Consider the following 20,896-nt stretch of genomic DNA (forward strand, 5'->3'; position numbering starts at 1 on the left):
GCATCTCTCCGGTTGAAATTTTGGGACTTTTTTTCTCGCTCGCACCGAGGAGGAGGAGGAGGTCATCATGGCAGCAGCGGCGGTGCCCGCGGTACTGCAGCCGCGGTGGAAGCGTGTAGTGGGCTGGAGCGGCCCGGTGCCCCGTCCCCGCCACGGACACCGGGCCGTGGCTATCAAGGAGCTAATGGTGGTGTTCGGCGGGGGGAACGAAGGGATAGTGGATGAGCTACACGTCTACAACACAGGTAGACTCTTTATTATACTTAATGTGTTTTTATTACAATGAATGAAACGAACTCTGTGCTTGTATTGTGCTGGTTTTTTTATACGATTGAATCTGAAGCGGCTGTGTGGTTTTAAACGGAGCTATGCTATATGCTAGGCTAGGCTAGGTTAGCTCCGCATGCTAGCAGAAGTAGCCGTTGGGGTTCTCAGACGAAATGGCGCCCTTTTTTTTTTCCACTGAAAACACGGGTGACATCACGCGGCCACGCCCCTCCGCTGCAGCAGCATGAAGACAACATGGAGACACGTTTAAAGACCCTCTATCCTCATCCTCATTATCCTCCTTCTGTGTGTGTGTAAAATACCACACTGTTTAAATGATAAGTGGCATTTGATGTTTATTGTTTTACACCCCCCAAAAAAGTTTATTTATCTTGTTAAAGCCCTTAAAATTACATAAAATAAGATGAGAGTGAGGGAATTTACATTATTGCAGCAGCAAGAGAACCCTGTTCATGTATCCAATAGCTCATACACAAACACATACATTGCATAAAATAAGATACGATTTTCCTTTATTAGACCCACAGTGAGGGAATTTACATTATTGCAGCAGCAAGAGGGCAGAATAAAGAACAATAAATAAATAATAAATTAGTCCACAAACAATAGTAGTAAAAAATATAGTTTAAAAAAACAAGTAACATTATGTACTAAAAGTAATATTGGTGTTGGATGATGAGATACCTGATTTTGATATTGATATATACGTTTTCCACCCAAATGTTTTACATTTTCTCGTTAAAGTCCTTTAAAATAACATAAAATAAAAGATAGATATACTTTATTCATATATCATAGGGGAACATTTTTCCAGACCTTGAAGTGGTTTGGAGTTCGGTGAATGTTTTGGAAAAGTTTTGAATTAGGGATGACCCGATCTGATATCAAAGATAACGGATATAAGACAGGCTGCATGAACTTGGACCCCCCCCCACACACTTTTACCATAGATTCATTTAATATGAATATACTGATCATTACTTTTTAATATCTCATATGTGATCTGGGGCTAAACGCTTCCTCTGGGATGTAATTGCAAAATGCACACATCATTTAGTGAGATCAAAGTGTCAAAACACCTGTTAAAAGGCTCCAGAATACAAGAAATGACATCTACTCTGTTAAAGGACCCCCAGACCCCCCCCCCCCCCCCCCCCATCACATTAGACTGTCCCACCCACATTTCAAATGCGTCCATGCTGTACATACTCATCTTTCTTTCCTTTAAAGTACAAATTGAATTAAAAAGTCTTTGACGTACGGTCTTGACCATGAAAGCCCCCCCCCTCAAATCTCGCTCCAAGTTTTTCCGAACAGTTGACAGCTGAACAAAAGCCTCAACAAAAGCTCTCCAACTGAAGCAGTTGAACCTGACCGTCCAGATTTGGGATGGGGGTAAAAACCAGATGCTGTTCCCTATAGTCGCCATGTGGGCCTTCATTTGTTGATCTACTTAAATTAAGTCATGGAAATGGGGTAAAATATTATGGAATAATTTAGAAAAAATTAAAGGGTAAAAATGTGTGGGAACCTTGTTCATGTATCAAAATAGCTCATACATAAACACAAATACATAAATAAATAAGAACAAATAATATATACAAAAATCCTAAAAGTTAAGAATAATATATACCAAAAAACAAACCTAAAAGTTTTAAAACTAAGCAAAAATCGATAGAAAATTATATTAAGAGGAGGAAAGACTATTCAGCATTATTGCAGTGCCCCGTCACTATCTGATGATGTTATCATTATAAAGTCTGATGGCTGCAGGTCCGAGCCGCTCTGTATAACAGCGCAGTGAGATGAGCCTCCAACTGCCAGAATTGCTCTCCTGCGTTTGTGTGTTTGTGTTTGTTTATTATGACTTTTACCTTTGCACCTGTAGCCTTTCCTACAGCCTTCCCCACTGTCTCTAAAGAGATAAGATAAGATGTTCCTTTATTAGTCCCACAGTGAGGGAATTTACATTATTGCAGCAGCAAGAGGACAGAATAAAGATAAATGAATAATATTTAAACCCATCTATTTAAAAAATAGTAACATTATGCACTTAAGTAACCTGAGTTTGATATTGATATTGCACAGATTATATGCATCGTAAAAACACAGAGGTTCAGACAATGCAATGAAATTCTTACTTTGCTGGTCTCCTCCTTACACACAACAATAATATATTAAAGTGTTGGGTTTTTTTAAAATAAAAAAAGATAAAAAGGCTAATAAGAGTATAAGTTAATAAGGTGACTCTGTGCTTTAAAGTGAAAATAAATTAAGAAGAAAGATGTGAAGCTATGTAATGGAGGTGAGATATTTTACAGTTTAAAGCTACCCTTACCTTTGTTACATTTTTACACATTTTTTTGTTTAGGTTAAAATACTATTAATAAGGTAAAAATGTGATGAGAGATCCACCAGGCATCGAAACTAATCATTATTCCATTCTCATGATATTCTGTGAAAACTCTGACCAATCATATCATTCAGTCCGAATAATATGATTGGCTGAGGGACCTGCCTGTTTTCCCCCCTGTAATCGTGCACACACCCCCACCCGGAAGTATTATAATACATCAATGATCCACGGAGATAGCCGTAAACAGACAGTAGCGACTGACAATGACCATGACAAAAGCGGGCCTCAGCTTCCACCTCCAGCTGCTCCCACGGGGAAAAAGAAAACTATATATATATATAGTGCGGGGGTGGGACATAGGAGGGAGGAGGGGTTGTTGCTGTTCAAGTTTTTTCAAAGTGCTGTTTGAAATGCAAGAAAAGTAAGAGTCGCTTTAAGAAAAAGTAAACCAGAAAATATTCAATCTGAGAGACTAGAATCTGAGAAATTGGACTTTTTCTCTTTATGAAATGACTTGAAAGTAGTTGAAAATTAATGAAATAGTTGGCAGCTAATTAATTAATTAATCGACACTAACTGATGTATTGTTACGTTTACTGAAACACTGCTGGCATCACTATTTTGCTTCTTATTGAGAGATTTCTCCTTTATTTTTTTGTGTTTTTGAGTTTTAATATCTTTTAAGAAATTGAAGATAAATAAAAACATTGGAAAGTCCGTCATGATGATGCTGGTCTCTGGATGACTCATGACTCAAGTAATGATCAATAAGACTGTTCCTCTGCGTACAGGTGTACCTTTAAACTGTCTCACCTGTTGGTATCTCCCCCCTCTCTCTCTCTCCCCCGCAGCGACCAACCAGTGGTTCATCCCGGCGGTACGAGGCGACATCCCGCCCGGTTGTGCCGCCTACGGTTTTGTATGTGACGGGACTCGGCTGCTGGTGTTCGGAGGGATGGTGGAGTACGGCAAATACAGCAATGACCTGTACGAGCTGCAGGTCAGTGATGTCACAGCAAGGGGGCGGGGCTTAAAGGACAATAGCGCTCACTCATAGGGTACATCTCAAGTCTCTTATTTGAGCTTTCCTCGCCGTCTCAAACCTCGTACTCCTGCTCTGAGGTTCGAAGGCGAGGATACATGAAAGCATCTTTCACAGAAGTCTTTTACCAGCTGACACTCGTCCTTTATTGGATATCGGTTATTGATTGGACGCTGCAGCTGATCAGACTGATCGGATACATCACAACATCACTGAGTGGAGACAGATTTAACTCAAGTTTATCACTCAACTTTTATGTTTTATGTTTCATTATCTAATTAAAAATCTGTTAATTTTCTGACTGACCAACAAAAGAACCATAAAACTACTTTCTTGATTTATTTGTAGAGATGCACAGATATCGATACTGATGTCTTCTCATTTCTATATAATACATTTCTTTGTTTCCTTTCTCCATAAATCCATAAATTCTTGGTGTCTAAGATGCCAGTGAGGGGAACATGGAGGCTATTAAGGGACTTGAGATGTTCCCTCAGTCTCTTACAAGTCTCTTATATTGTGTCATATATTAGATATTAGTTATTTTTTGTGTTTTATTGTAAATAATCGGTTGTTTTCCTTCAGGCGAGTCGCTGGGAGTGGAAGCGTCTGAAGGCCAAGCCTCCAAAGAACCACCCGCTGCCCTGCCCTCGCCTCGGACACAGCTTCTCTCTGATTGGCAGCCGCTGCTACCTGTTCGGCGGACTGGCCAATGACAGCGAAGACCCGAAAAACAACATCCCCAGGTAGGAGAAATGGAAACCAGGAAGTCTCGGGTGTTTGAACTTCTCATCGTTGAATATCATAAAAAAAAAATGTTGTTATAAATTGAAACCTGTTGGTTGTTTTTAAAGCCGAACTTCTTCATAAAACATCAAACTGTCTGAAAACACGTCTGATTCAACGTAAATCTCACATCTTATCGTCCACACAGATGTTTACTTTAACTCTACACTTTTAAAATGTTGTGACTTCATTTTTAGAAAAAAGTTTTTAAAGTAAAATTACGTCTTGTTTCCCAAAATGTTTTGAATTTCTTCCCTCAAATTATAAACTTTTTTTTCTTTAAAAGAACAAATAGACAATTTTTCTTGCATTATTCCTCAAATTATTAGCTTTTTACTTATTTAAACTTTTTTGCTTGAAAAAAGAAAAACATTTCAAAATATTACAACATTTTTCTTGAAAGAATTTAAACTTTTTCTCTAATATTAAATGTGATTTGTTATATTTAACAGTACTCTGATACTCTAGATATTAAATTTCAGATCTAACATCCTGAACATTTTCGACTGTAAGGACTTCACCCTGAATAAAAATGTTGTCTTTTCTTTAAACTTAAATACTTTTAGTTATTAATGCCACCTCATATACCTGATTGACGTGACCTTTGACCTCTCTCCTCTCCCCTCAGGTATCTGAATGACCTGTTCTGTCTGGAGCTGCGGCCGGGCTCCAGCGTGGTCGGCTGGGAGCTCCCGGTGACGTCGGGTCCTCCGCCTCCGCCCAGAGAGAGTCACACGGCCGTGGTGACGAGCGGCCGTGGAGCCAACAGGCTGATCATCTACGGAGGGATGAGCGGCTGCAGACTGGGAGACCTTTGGGTGCTCGATATCGGTGAGATGTCAGCGGCTATAAAAATTATTCAGAAGAAGAATTTTTCAGTCTCGTCGTTGTCTTTAGTTTTCTGACGCTCGTGTTTGTGTAAAAAAAAAACGAGAACTTTTCCGTCTCTGCCGTCCGTCCCATGTGACCCACGTGCTGACTTGTAATTGGTTCCTGTTCTGATGATGTCACAGACTCCCTGACGTGGAGCAAGCCGGACCTCGGTGGAGCGGCCCCGATGCCCCGCAGCCTGCACTCCGCCACCACCATCAACAACAAGTAATACTATACACAAATACAAATACTACACACAAATACTATATACACAAATACAAATACTACACACAAATACTATATACACAAATACAAATACTACACACAAATACTATATACACAAATACAAATACTATATACACAAATACAAATACTATACACAAATACAAATACTACACACAAATACACACACAAATACAAGTACTACACACAGACAAATACTACACACACACGAATACTACACAGAAGTACTACACAAATACTACACACACATACCTGTACAAATAATACAAATTACAAATACTACACACACACACACACAAATACTACACACACATACAAATAATACACACACAGGTACTAAACAAATACTACACACAAATACAAGCTCTACACACAAATACTACACACACACAAATAGAAATAATACACACAGGTGCTACACAAATACTACACACACATACAAAGACATTTTACACACATACACAAATACTACACAACATGCACTCTACCACCACCATTAACAACATTAATACTACACACAAATACAAGCTCTACACACAAATACTACACACACACAAATACAAATAATACACACAGGTGCTACACAAATACTACACACAGATACAAATACTACACAACATGCACTCTACCAACACCATTAACAACATTAATACTACACACAAATACAAGCTCTACACACAAATACTACACACACACAAATACAAATAATACACACAGGTGCTACACAAATACTACACACACATACAAAGACATTTTACACACATACACAAATACTACACAACATGCACTCTACCACCACCATTAACAACATTAATACTACACACAAATAAAAAAATACTAGACATAACTATAATCACTACACAGTCACACACAGTACACACAAATACACAGACTACACACACACACACACAGACTGCACCATCCTTAACAACAAATAATATTACACACACACACACAAATACTGACATTAAAGTGTCTCACCTGTCCGCAGGATGTATGTGTTTGGAGGTTGGATTCCTCTGGTGATGGATGACGTCAAAGTGGCGACACACGAGAAGGAGTGGAAGTGTACCAACAATCTGGCCTGCCTCAACCTGGGTACGCACACACACACACACACACACACACACACACACACACACACACACACACACACACACACACACTTGTGTTTCTGTCCAATCTGTATGTGAGGATTTCATGGAGATTTATAAAAAGTTAAACAGGTTTATGTGGAGCAGAAGCTTGTGGTGTCGGTTTATTTATCGTGGCATACCATTCAGTTTGTAGATTATAAACTTTATTTGATATTTTCATCATATAGCTGTTTCTACAGGATCTCCTTGAAGGATTTATTGGTCCCCAAACTGTGAAATCTTTTAGAAAACATTACAATATTATGTGTGACATCCCCCTTTAGTTGGGGGAGTGGAGTATCCCAGTTTATGTCTTGTCAGGTTTTTGGAGTTCTAGGGGATAAAAATTCTGGATTTTCTTTGTAAAAAAAATGACAATAAGTTGTGTTGCAATGAACAGTGTAACAATAAAGTAATTTACTAAAACGGTGTTAGTGTTAAGTGACTCTTTAACTTAGCATGTCTGTCAGCTAGCAGACACTCTTGGCTCTGAAGAGTTCTCCAGCCGCAGCTTCTCCAAAGAAAAAAAAACGGTGTTATAAATGTCCACAGTACTCTCATGTCGACATAACAGCCAATTACACAGTGTGATGCTTGGATAACAAGTTTTCTCTCAGTGCTCAAGAACAAGAGAGAAAGAATTGTGCAGAGATTTAAGGAGGGAATCTAGAAGGAGATCTCTTCCTGTCTCACCACCTGTCTGTCTCTCTCTGATCAGACAACATGTGCTGGGAGACGGTCCTGATGGACAGCCTGGAGGAAAACGTCCCCCGAGCTCGAGCTGGTCACTGCAGCGTGGCCATCAACTCCCGACTCTACATCTGGAGCGGAAGAGACGGATACAGGAAGGCCTGGAACAACCAGGTGTGCTGCAAGGACCTCTGGTACCTGGAGTCAGGTGGGTACTTCTGTCTGATAAATGTAACAGAAACAGGCTTCTTAAACTTACCTGTCCTACCTGTGTCCTGTCTGTCTGACCCGGTCTCACCTGTCTGTCCTCAGAGCGTCCCAGTGCTCCGTCTCGGGTCCAGCTGGTCCGGGCCAACACCTCGTCTCTGGAGGTGAGCTGGGGGCCGTCGACGACTGCCGACACCTACCTGCTGCAGCTACAGAAGTACGACATTCCCGCCACACCTGCTCCCACCTCACCTGCCCCCAGCCCCGCCTCCAACCCCGTCCCCATCGCCACACCTGGAGCCAGCTCCCCTAAAAGCCCCATCCCCGTCGCAGCAGCTCCAGCCAGCCAGGGCATCCCGCTGTCCGGCATCACGTTAGTCCCCTCCCCCACAGCCGCCATAACTGGAAACCCGTTGGCTGCTGCCGCCAAAAATCCAGGTAGGTTCACACACCTGTTCAGGTAGATCCAGATCCGTATGTCTGAATGTTCCTCACTTGTGTCGTGTATTTCTGCAGCTGTCCTGAAGGTGGCAGCTCCAAGTACCGGAGGTGGAACCTCCATCGTCACAGTTCGACAGGCCGTGCCCAAATCCCCGGTAGCCGTGACAACACTTCCTGCAGGTGTTCGGATGGTGATGCCTGCTCAGACCAGTCAGGGGACGGTACGTTGATCTTTATGTTTGATTTAGATTCTCTCTCCTGGATCATGTGACTAACAGATCTTGATTGGACGGAGGGGTGATCAGTTTAATTTAGGCGCTATGTGGAGCTTTCAGCCACCTTAAGCAGAACAAAAAAACATGTAGGTATATATTAAACTTGAATTGAGAAAAAGGCTAACTTAAATATTAAAATATTTAAATATTGGCACATATCAGAAAAGCACATACAGTAATACTGAGATGTCTGTGATTGGATAATATCGGCTAATCAATATATCAGTCAGGCTCTAATAATTACTGAACCATCTCCATGGCAACTGAGCAAACTCCACCTGCTGCTGAAAGCTCTGCAACAACCCACTGAGCGCTTTCAACCTTCTGACCTCTCCTCCTTCCTGTCTGCTCTCAGCCAATAGGAAGCAGTCCTCAGATGAGCGGGATGGCGGCTCTGGCAGCGGCGGCCGCAGCCACTCAAAAGATTCCTCCGTCCGCAGCGACGGTGCTGAACGTCCCAGCAGGAGCCACGACAGTGAGGACGATGGCCATCAGTCCAGGATCCAGCAGCCTGCCGGTCAAAGTGGCGTCTCCGATCACGATGGTATAAATCACTCTTATGTCACCGTTACATCAGCTGATTCTGCATCATGATATTTGATGTAAATGTACAATTTGTGCCAATAACTTTTCTGTCTGTGGATCAATATTCATGTTTATAATCATGTACGTTTTAGTTCAGGTGATCTCTGTTGATCCTCTTAAAACACAAAAACAGCGCTGCCGATTATATTTAAAGTAGGAAGCAACTAAAATAGTAAGATGACATCAGACACTAATTTACATATGTTACCTTATGACGTAATTACATTTGCATGATTTAAAAATAGTCTTAAGTAGAGAAGATGAAGTCAAAACTGACTATATCTTTAACTTAAAGTTGTTGTTTGTTTTTTTCAAGAAGCCATATCCTCAATAAATCTTTTATATCTTATATATTAAAAAAACGACTTTATGCAGGTATTAATCTGTCGTCTGTCTCCTCGCAGGTCAGTAACCCGGCCACTCGAATACTGAAGACCGCCGCCGCTCAGGTGGGCGGGGCCTCTGTCGTCTCCACCACGGGGACGCCCAGCCGACCAATCATCACGGTTCACAAGTCGGGCACGGTGACGGTCTCCCAGCAGGCTCAGGTGGTCACCACGATGGTGGGCGGAGTCACAAAGACCATCACGCTCGTCAACAGCCCGCTGAGCATGGGCGGAGGCGGCACCCTGGTGAGTGATGTCACTGCTGCTCACCGTCCGGCTCCAGCTGATGGAACACCTAATGACATCACTGCTCCCTCTTTTACAGCTCAGTAACCTCGGCAACCTGGGGAAGGTGATGTCAGTTGTCCAGACCAAACCAGGTCAGAGTGGAATGCTTACTGGTCAGGCTGGGAACAACCCGCTCGCCCAGCTCCTACAGGTACTAGTCTCTACTGAACTCTACTGGTCTTTACTGGTCTCTACTGAACTCTGGTGGTCTTTACTGGTCTCTACTGAACTCTATTGAGCTCTACTGGTTTTTACTGAGGAGTCAATGATGTTAACTCTTTAAGTTACATCTCTCTCTCTCTCTCTCTCTCTCTCTCTGTTTGTATCAGGCGAAAGGTGGTCTCCCGCCAGGCACCATCTTGAAGTTGGTGTCGTCAGCGGACGGTAAACAGACGACCATCCTCAGCACTGCGCAGGCCGGCTCCACGGGAAACAAACCAACCATCCTTGGCGTCTCCCCGACAACCTCGAAACCCGGAAACACCATCATCAAGACCATCCCACTGTCTGCGCTGCAGGGTGGGGCAGGTACGGGACACAAACACACCTGAACACCTCAGCTTTATTATCATTATTATTATTGTGGATTATTGATTGTTATTATTGTGGATTATTGTTTATTGACTGAGTGACGCTCCTCCCCCCTCAGGTGGTAACAGTCCAATCACAATCCTGACCACCAAAATGATGACGGCAGGAACAGCTGGAAAAATCCTCACAACTGTCCCCAAAATTACTGCAGCTGGTCAGCAGGGACTCACACAGGTAATATACACACACATACACACACACAGGCGCACACACACACACACACACACACACACACACACAGACACACAGACACACAGGCACGCACACTGAGCACACACATTGAACATGCGCTCTGTGTGTGCGTTTGTATCCAGTTGGTGTTGAAAGGAGCTCCGGGGACGCCGGGGACGATCCTCAGGACAGTCCCAATGAGCGGAGTCAGACTGGTGTCACCGGGAGCAACCGGCTCAAAACCCAACGTTACCACGCTGGTCGTCAAGGCAAATACAGGTAAACACGCGATGACACCTGCTGTATGTGTGTGTCCCGCCCTCAGAGAATCTCAGACTCACTCAGGTGCGTTTGTTTTGTTTCAGCAGGTGTCTCCAGTCTGGGGACAGTAACAGGAAGTGTCTCCTCTCCAATAGCAACCGCTGCCAACGCCTCCCTGGCAACACCCGTCACCACCCTGGCAACCATTGCTACACTGGCCAACCAGGTCACCGCGGCAACCTCTGTCACAGCAGGACCCAAACAGGTTAAAATACAAGCTGTTTATTTCCATTTATGTTCTGTAGTAGGACTGTAGGTTTGTATCTATACTGTAATACTGTAGTAATACCACAGTTGTGTCTCTGTACTATAGTATAGTATTACTGTAGTAATACCACAGTTGTGTCTCTGTACTATAGTATAGTATCGTAGTATTACTGTAGTAATACCACAGTTGTGTCTCTCAGGTGACTCTGATCACGACTCCAAGCGGCGCTGAGGCTCAGCCGCTGGTCCAGGATCTGCCAGTGTCCTTCATGGCCTCTCCTACCTCAGAAGAACCAGGAAGTACTACGAGTACTACTACTACAACTACTGCAGCGGGACAGGCAGGAGACCCAGCTGCTGCTACAGGTGCAGTAACCACAACTACTAATAATACTACTACTACTACTGCAGATAATAATAATACTACTACTACTACTACTACTACTGCAGATACTGCTGCAGATACTACTACTACTGCAGAAACTACTACTTGTACTGTAGATACTACTACTACTGCAGATAATAATAATGTTACTACTGCACATACTACTACTACTACTGCAGATACTACTACTTGTACTGTAGATACTACTACTACTGCAGATAATAATAATGTTACTACTGCAGATACTACTACTATTACTACTACTACTGCACATACTACTACTACTACTGCAGATACTACTACTTGTACTGTAGATACTACTACTATTGCTACTACTACTGAAGATACTGTTGTTACAGTTACTGTACAGGCGAGGACGGGATACTGTTACCATTAACAATACAATACTACTATCAGTACTACCATCAGTACCTTCAGTGTGTAGAGTAGACGTGTGTGTGAACCTGTCATGTCACTGTGATGATGCTGCAGTGACGCTGGTCTGCTCCAACCCGCCCTGCGAGACGCACGAGACTGGCACCACCAACACCGCCACCGTCTCCACGTCAGCCATGGGGGGTAACAACAGAGTGTGCTCCAACCCGCCCTGCGAGACGCACGAGACCGGCACCACAAACACCGCCACCACCGCCACGGCAACCATGGGGGGTAACAACAGAGTGTGCTCCAACCCGCCCTGCGAGACGCACGAGACCGGCACCACCAACACCTCCACGGTGGCGTCTTCCAGCATGAGCGGAGTGCCGCAGGTGAGCCGAGCCGTTTAACCTGAACTTGTAACTCTGTCACAGGTTCAAATCCAGCCGACCGACATTAGAGCCAAATAATAAAAACCTCAGTTTTATGTTGACAGAAGATTCATTTGTAACTTTGATTTTAATTTTAGTCGTAAAGTTTCTGGTTTCAGTCTCTAAAACATGATTTAATATTTTTGTGTCAGCAGTAAACTGAATATCTTTTAGTTTTTGGACTTTTGGTCGGATGAAACACATTTGAGGACATCACCTTTGACTCTGGGAGATAATAACAGGCAGTTTTATCAGGCATTTTATTGAAAAAACAATGAATCAATTAATATTGAAAAAGTCTTTAGTTGCAGCCCTTACTCTCCAAGATTTTTTAGAATTTGTTTGTTTGCTTTAAAAATATATTTTAAGGCCTAAAAGTTATTTAAAAAGTTTGTAAGTCCTCGAAAAATTGTGGAAAAAGGGTTTTATTTGGGAGCAGGTTGTTTTTATGAAATGTGACAGAAGAAAAGTGTCTCTGTTTGTTTGTTCTGTATTTTATCTCTACTGGATATAAACATAACAATGACTAAAATCCCCTCTCTCTTCTTCCTTCTCTTCCTCTTCTTCCTCCTCTTCACGTGTGTTCAAACCAGCCTTCATCTCAGCAGTCTGGTCCCGTTTCTTCACCTGCTGTCGCTCTGAGCGGAGGAACCACCTGTTCTAATCCGCCATGTGAGACCCACGAGACCGGGACAACCAACACGGCGACGACAGCAGGAGCCGGAGGAATCAGACAGGTGAGTCACCAAGTGAGCTCTGATTGGTTAAAGGTGTTCATAGATTTCTGTAGCTAATCACTGACTGTCGGTTTCAGGTGTGTTCAAATCCACCGTGTGAGACCCACGAGACCGGAACCACCAACACGGCGACGACAGCAGGAGCCGGAGGAACCAGACAGGTGAGAGAACACCTGCAGACAGTCAGTGATTGGTTTATGTTCTAAAATATTACAATCAGCCGATAAATTATTATTGATATTTATGAGTGTAGAAAAATCTGATCAGTGTCAGCCTCAAAACTCCTGCATTGTTTGGGTTTTATATGTTTCACCATGAAATAGTGCTGCAGGATTAATCTAATCTTAATCGCTGTGTCAGCCTGTGCAATTATATAACTGCAAAAAATGTAAAAAATGTGCGCAAGTCAGATGTTGTTGTGCTATCACAACAGATAACGGCACTAACATTGTTAAAGCTGTAGAGCTTAATCAATGGACTAGGTTCCAGTGCTTTGGACATAGACTTCACCTTGCTATTGGTAAGTTAGATTGATTTGATCTGTTTTTAATATTATGTATTAGCTTTGTTTTCAACTATTTATCAGAGGAATATAACATTAAGAAAACAGTGGTGATATTACCAGTATAGTATTAATTAACATGGCTAATAATAATAATAATATTTTTTTTTAAAACATGGTTATATCACCACTTTTTCTTACCTTGTGCAAATTAAACTGATCTAAGTTTTTATACCATTTTGATAGCATTTTGTTTATTATATCAAAATCGCACTATTGAGTTTTTCAACAAATTGTGCAGCCTTGCTATAAAATACACAAGTTAATCTTTCTAAAGTAAAAAATATGTTTTTCAAGAGCTGATTGGTCCAGAGCTGCAGAGCGGCTGGTTGTGTCGAAGATGTTTTAGTTTTTTTTCTTACATAGTTCAGTGAGTAAAAAGCAAAGATACACTGAAGGGTTTTTAAGCTCAGTAATTATTTTTGACACCTAACAAATAGGAGTTTCTAAGTTCAGTAACATCGATTTTAAAGAAAAATTTAAAAATGAGACAAAACACTAACAGAACCAGCGACTCCTCACACTTCACTGCAAGCTTTTATTATGAAAACAGGAAGTGTGAAGTGAACATCGACAAAATAAAAGTATCAAGTAACTTCAACTGATCCACTTTAACTCACATAAATCCAGCTGCCTTTTATAGGTGTTACAATATATAAATACACTTATTATATATGAAAAATAGATGTAAATATATTTGTATAATGTTTTCTTAATGTACATCAGGTGTGTTCAAATCCGCCATGTGAGACCCACGAGACCGGAACCACCAACACGGCGACTACAGCAGGAGCCGGAGGACTCAGACAGGTGAGTCACCAGGTGAGCTCTGATTGGTTAAAGGTGTGTTCATAGATTTCTGTAATTAATTGCCAACTTTTGGTTTCAGGTGTGTTCAAATCCACCGTGTGAAACCCACGAGACCGGAACCACAAACACCGCCACCACATCAGGAGCCGGAGGAGCCAGACAGGTGAGAGATCCGCTGCGGACAGGTGAACGCTGACCATCACTGGTCAGTTAAAGTTGAAAGATTTCTGTAATTAATCGCCGACTTTTGGTTTCAGGTGTGTTCGAATCCGCCGTGTGAGACCCACGAGACCGGGACTACCAACACAGCGACTACAGCTACAGGTAACCAGCTGACACACCTGGACTGATGTTCAGACCTGGTCCTGGAAAAGAAACAAAGTCCTGGAAAATGCTGAATTGAAAGAAAATAGAATAGAAAATAATTTAACTCAATGAACCAGAAAGTATTTGAATGATAAAGTTTTTAAAAAGTCCTGGGAAATTGTCTTTAAACACCTTTTTTAATCGCTTTAATCTTTTAAAATGAGCACAGAAGTCCTGGAAAGTCATTGAAGAAGTGTTGGGGAAATTATTCTTAATGATTTTTTATGATCCTCACTTCCTCTCCTCTTCCTTTCCTCTCTGTCTCCAGCTCAGCAGGGCGGAGACAACACGCAGGAGTCCACAGACCCCTCGTCCTCCTCCGACTCCACCCCGTCCACCACCACAACCAGCCAGGGCAGAGCTGTTACCACGGTTACACAGTCCACACCCACACCTGGACCTTCTATACCTGTAAGTGAGACACACACACACACACACATGTATACAACACCATCATCATCTTCATCTTGTTCATCATCGTCTTCTTCTTCATGTGTCTGCAGGCGATCTCCTCATTGGTCGGAGAGGACAGGGCAGAGTCCTCTGAGGCGGAGGCTGTCGCCAGGACAGGAGACGGGGAGGAGCCTATGCAGACTGATATGTCATCAGCAGCGTCGGTGCTACAGGTTCACGTGGAGGGCAGCGAGGCAGCTCAGGTACACACACACACACACACACACACACACACACACACACACACACACACACACACACACTAAAGGACAGGTTCACAGTTTTTTAACCCTTACATACTTTTCAAATTTGACCCATTATTATATTTGAGAGCTGTAAAAACACCCGTTACACATTTATTTTAGGTGTACTTTTCCGAATGTGATGCAGAATATACAGCTTCATTAAAGATTAATCAAACATTTATTAATGACTGATGGAGAATTTATGAATGTGAATTGATGAACAGATGTGAGTCAGAATATGAACAGTATGTAAAGGTTAAATCTGTCTTAAAACAACAGTCAGGAGCTCAAATGAACATTCAGTCTGTTGTTTCTTGCTGTAATCTTTCCTCCTGTTCATACTGCCCATTAGAAGATCCCTTCATAATGTATTACGATGTAAAGTTGTGCAAAGTCATTCAAAAAGTGCCCAAAGAATTTTTTTAAAGCCCTGGAAAACTATAAAAAGTCATGGAAAAATATTTTTAAGAGATGTTTAAAGTCAAATAAGGTAGTTATCTTCCATCTTAAAAGTCTCTTTAGTATAAATGTCCCTCATTGAGCTGCAGTGGAAGGAGGACAGGACATTGAGTGGGACATTTGTCAGGCTGAAACATTGAAAGATATCAACAGCATATTAGCTTCAGACTCTGTTCTAACCCGCCTCCCTCTCTCTCTCCGTCTCTCAGATGGCGTCCTCAGACAGCGGTCTCCCTCAGGAGCTGATGTCATCAGAAGGGGACAGCGGTGAGGCGGACTCTGGGACGACGACCCTGTTGGTGACGGCGGATCAGCTGGCTGCTAGCGCGGCGGCAGAGGAAGCGGCGGCTCAGCAGGCGGCTCAGCAGGCGACGATACAGGCGGTGCTGCAGGCAGCCGGACAGATGGGTGAGACTAGCACACATCTGGACCGAGAGTCTGATCTGAGTATCGCTCCGTCCTCTCTGCAGGGTCCCAATGCATCCTTAAAAAGTCTTTAAATGTCTAAAATTTAGTCTAATTTAGTTGAATCTAATGTCTGGAATTGTAGGAGTTCAGGGATTAAATTAGATTTGAGCGTAATTATATTTGTTCACTTTGTTATTTATCATTATTATCTGATTATTTTAATAACCAACCAATCAACTTATTAAAGTAAAAAATAATCAGCAGTTGGAACTATAATGAAACTAATCATTAGTCCAATTTAAATGAGCTTCATTTTAAAATCACTACAACAGTAAAATCCTGCTTTTGCGTCATTATTATCATATGTCTCAGTAATGGTGTTATTTTGTCCTTAAAGAGTTATTAAAAGGTCTTAAAAGTCATTAAATTTGTTTAAAAAATGTGCTGTTCTGATCATTCAGTCACACTGTTTCTTTCATGGGAAGATGTTTCCAACTTTTTGACTGGCACTGTGTGTTTTCTTCACTTTAATGTTCATATTTCTGTGTTAGCAGGAGAAGGAGCAGTGAGTCAGTCCATCCCCATCGTGCTGACTCAGCAGGAACTAGCAGCTCTGGTCCAACAGCACCAGCAGATGCAGGAAGTCCAAAACCAACCGGAGCAGAGCGCCATGCCCACAGGTACAACAACACTACCCGAACCAAGCTTTAAAATGTTTAATACACACACACACACACACACACACCAGACAGATGTTCAGTTGTAGCTGCTTAATTAATATTAATAATAATAATAATAATAACAACTTTACTAGTGCTTTACTACAAAAATAAATTACATACACCAAATGCTTCATAATAAAAAGAAATAAAACAAGCAAAAAAGCTGCTGTTTTAAAGTGTTTGTATAAATAAAATGTTCAAAAACCTGTTTTATAAGATAATTTTATGGTCTTGTGTGTTTCTCAGAGGGCCTCGCTCCAGCCGACAGCCTCAACGACCCGGCAGCCGAGAGCAACGGACACGAGCTGACATCATCGGCGGTGACGAGCGCCGTGGCCCGATTGGCCAGCACGTTTGGCCCCGCCCCTCCTCTGACAGCCAGCCCTGCTAAGACTCAGACGGCCGCCGCCGCCGCACTCGGCGAGGTGTCCAACGGCATCGGAGCGATCGCTGGGGTGAGACATGCACCACGGAGATTAACAGCAGGAAGCATGACGAAAAAACAACACGCTAACGCTCTGCTTGTGTGTAGAAACAGGGCGTCCCGGTGATGAGGTCATCAGCGAAGGACAGTCAGTGGTACGACGTCGGGATCGTCAAGGTTACCAACATGGTGGTCTCTCATTACTACGTCCCCTACGATGACATCGTGATGGATGTAAGTAATTAAAACATGAGTTCAGGAGGAGACGATCCGTGTTTCAGCTCCTGAATTCCAGATTTACATTTCTACATATTTGGGTCAATTATGTTTTGGGTTTTTTTGTGTCCATGTGGTTTAGTTTAAATTTAAAGGGGTTAAAATGTGAAAATAAACGTATGAATAACTTGCACACATTCTGTTTTTGTGGACTCAGCATAAAAATTCTGCTTTTAATCCATTTTGAGAGAATATATTAGAGGATTATGGCAAAAATGTCTAAGTGGTGTAACCATAAAAACTTTGTACCAAATATTTCAACTTGCTTAAAAACAGTAAATTCTCAATAAAACACCATATCAACTAGTTTGGCATGATCTTACATTATAACTTTTATATTAAATAAAGGTAATGGAATACAATTGTTCTAAATATTACATTTAATCATTCTGGTTACCATGGAGATCAGGAAACATTTACATTGTTTAAATGAAGTAATTATTAGTATAAGTCCACTTAAATACACTGTAGGTGATAAAATATATAATATGTATCATTCTTTTGTGGTTACACCATTTGACATTTTCAGGAGCATTCAGTCTGACTTTTGGTTTAAAATGGTGCAAATGTAATTCCAAATGATATAAAACCAATGATAACACGTGTCTCTCGGCAGAATGACTCAGGCGTGATACCGGACTACAGTCAGATGAGGAAGGTGGAGCTGCAGCCGGGGACGGCCTACAAGTTCCGGGTCGCAGGGATCAATATCTGCGGGCGCGGAACGTTCTCTGAGGTCTCGGCGTTTAAAACGTGTCTGCCCGGTTTCCCCGGAGCACCGTGCGCAATCAAGATCAGCAAGGTGAGACTAACTTCCTGTTTCTGATGTTTGAATGTCTCTCCCTGATGACTTAATGAGTTACCATGGAAACAGTCGTCACCATGATTAATTTGGAGGTCCAACACCAGCAGGGGGAGCCGCTCATCCTCGTTCTCATACAATAGAAAAGCTGAAAAACTAAATAACTATAATTTCCCTGGTGAGGAACCTCATTCTGCCACATGTGTGTTCTTATTAATGTGGATCATGTTCTTGTTCTGCAGAACCTGGACGGAGCTCAGCTGACCTGGGAGCCTCCTGCCGTCACATCGGGGAAGATCACAGAGTACTCCGTCTACCTGGCCATCCAGTCCAGCCAGGCCAGCGCCTCCGGGTCCAGTTCTGGTCCGGCCCAGCTGGCCTTCATGAGAGTCTACTGCGGTCCGAGCCCGTCCTGCCTAGTCCAGGCCACCAGCCTTGCCAGCGCCCACATCGACTACACCACCAAGCCCGCCATCATCTTCCGCATCGCCGCTCGCAACCAGAAGGGTTACGGACCGGCCACGCAGGTCCGGTGGCTCCAAGGTGAGAATTCAACTCTGATTTGCTAAAAACGTACAAGAAACTTGATGCAAAATGATGATTTATTAAAATGTTTTGTATGTTTTTTCTGTTTCCGATAGAAACCAGTAAAGATGCCAAACCAGCAGTGAAGAGACCGGGAGCGTCTCCAGAGTAGTAAGAACTTATTTTACTCACATGTACAAGAAAAGAAATAATACACTGAAATATAGCCAGACATGTAACCTCCTGAGACCTGAAATGATGTCCTCATATGGGCCCAATAGTTTTATTTTACTGTATAACAATAAATTCACCAGTGTGTGAAACTATTTATTTCCTTACATTTACACTTTCCCTTTGCATGAATGATAATAAAGTCCCAACGTCCTCAAACGAGTACTTTCTGATTAGCAGTGTCGTATCTTGTTGCTGTTGTTAAAATTAGTCACATTTGTATCAAACTACAAACATTATTAAACATAAATAAACTAGTTTCAACCATAAAAGTTGATTTTGGTTTTGTACCTGGTCCACTTTCGACGGGGGATCGGCTGTTGATTGCCGATTTAGCCAAGATGCATATCTCATTTTTACACTGTAATGTGCTTTTGCTACCACTAGGTGGCACAAAAAAAGTGTTAACAAGTGAGGACAACAGGTCAAAGTTAAGCAGAATGAAGTTTAAGGTCTAGTAAACCCAAAATGTAACGTCCCCATAGGAAGATGCAGTTAAAGATTTTATGAAAGATTCAGTTTTTAATTCACAGCGTTTCACCAGAAAATATCACATAAAGTGAAATAATTAATTTTTTTTTGGAGACCTGATCAGTTTTCTTCGTTCAGCTTCTTTTCTGTAAATTAGTTAAACGTTTAAGAGAAAAACGTTTAAACAGCAGTTTAAATCTTCAGGTGTAAAATCTGAGTACTGTCCCTTTAAATCTCATTAATATTTAACGTATTTCTCTCCTCAGTAAACCCGCCGGACAGAAGAAGTTCAGAGCCGACCAATAGGAGGAGGAGCTCGTGGCCTGTCGGAGACTGTGATTGGTTACCTGAGCTGGAGGCATAGCTCTTACAGCTTCCTGTCCAGCAGGAAACTAACGTGAAAAGACTTGTAGGATATTTGTAAATTATCGACCAATCAGAACTTTTCTCTTCTTCTACTTCTGTTATTTTTTTCTTTTTTTCTTTTTTCTTCTGTTTTTTTTTCTTTTTCTGGTTGTCATGGAGACTGTAAGGGGTCGGGGGGACAGCAGCATTTCACCGTCAGCTAAAATTAATAAAGTTTATTTGAAGTTAGTAGGTAGGTGATTTATGAGGTCAAAGGTCACGGTGCTGTAAGGGGAGGGGGGGCAGTTTAAATTATTTTTCTTTCTGTGTAGTAACAAAAATTATTTAGTTTTTCTTTTTTTTTATAAACGACTGTAAGAAAACATTTCTTCTTTTTTCTGTTAATGAAGCGTTCGTCTGAGCAGGAAGTGAATTTTCAGCTGTTTGAAAATCAAAAAAACCTGTTTGTTAATATTCTCTCGAACAATAAAGATTTTTAGAGCATTTTTTTACAGGCAGTGTGGCGTCTGGCTTCCTGGAGCTTTTCTTCTTCTTCTTCTTCTTCTTCATCTTCTTCTTCTTTGACTTTTAAGTGTTTGTTGAATGTTCGACCTGCAGGCGGCTCAGAAGAACTTTAAAACTTTTATTTACTGGATAACAAACATTTGTGACTTTTATTACAAAACCAGCTGAGATCAAATAAATCAATAAAAACTGTTTCAAAATGATTTAAACTTTGGGTTAAAGTGTTGTGAACGACGGCAGCGAAACACTGAACTCTATACTAATAAAATGCAAATAAACAATTTAACGCCAAACTGAGCAGAAGATGGTCAAGCTTTTAACTTTTAGTTAAATAATTAAGCACTTTTAATTATGAGCTAAAAACATATTTTTTTAAAGGTTAAAACAAACGTGATAAATTTGATTGAAACTGGAACTCGAAACCTGATGTAAGAGTTAATACGAGCTCGGGTCAA

General features: G+C 41.7%; 2 protein-coding genes across 2 annotated transcripts in view; both read left to right on the top strand.

The window, feature by feature from the left end:
* The window catches only part of irak1 (interleukin-1 receptor-associated kinase 1), a 416,029-nt gene that overhangs the window by 27,915 nt on the left and 367,218 nt on the right, over positions 1–20,896 (top strand). The window lies entirely within an intron of this gene.
* Positions 68–20,604, top strand: hcfc1b (host cell factor C1b). The gene is made up of 33 exons (XM_062427180.1): positions 68–245; positions 3,496–3,644; positions 4,272–4,432; positions 5,101–5,303; positions 5,486–5,570; positions 6,580–6,686; positions 7,443–7,622; positions 7,727–8,059; positions 8,138–8,283; positions 8,693–8,881; positions 9,327–9,554; positions 9,634–9,747; positions 9,926–10,124; positions 10,246–10,361; positions 10,502–10,637; positions 10,724–10,884; positions 11,087–11,252; positions 11,764–12,041; positions 12,674–12,817; positions 12,895–12,978; positions 14,106–14,189; positions 14,269–14,352; positions 14,447–14,513; positions 14,824–14,966; positions 15,059–15,211; positions 15,922–16,120; positions 16,675–16,800; positions 17,089–17,297; positions 17,375–17,500; positions 18,159–18,344; positions 18,587–18,887; positions 18,986–19,040; positions 19,838–20,604. The coding sequence occupies exons 1-33, from the start codon at positions 68–70 to the stop codon at positions 19,875–19,877; spliced, it is 5,130 nt and encodes a 1,709-aa protein (XP_062283164.1). The 3' UTR covers positions 19,878–20,604.

Source organism: Scomber scombrus, chromosome 10 (genome assembly GCF_963691925.1).
Source record: "Scomber scombrus chromosome 10, fScoSco1.1, whole genome shotgun sequence".
NCBI lineage: Eukaryota > Metazoa > Chordata > Actinopteri > Scombriformes > Scombridae > Scomber > Scomber scombrus.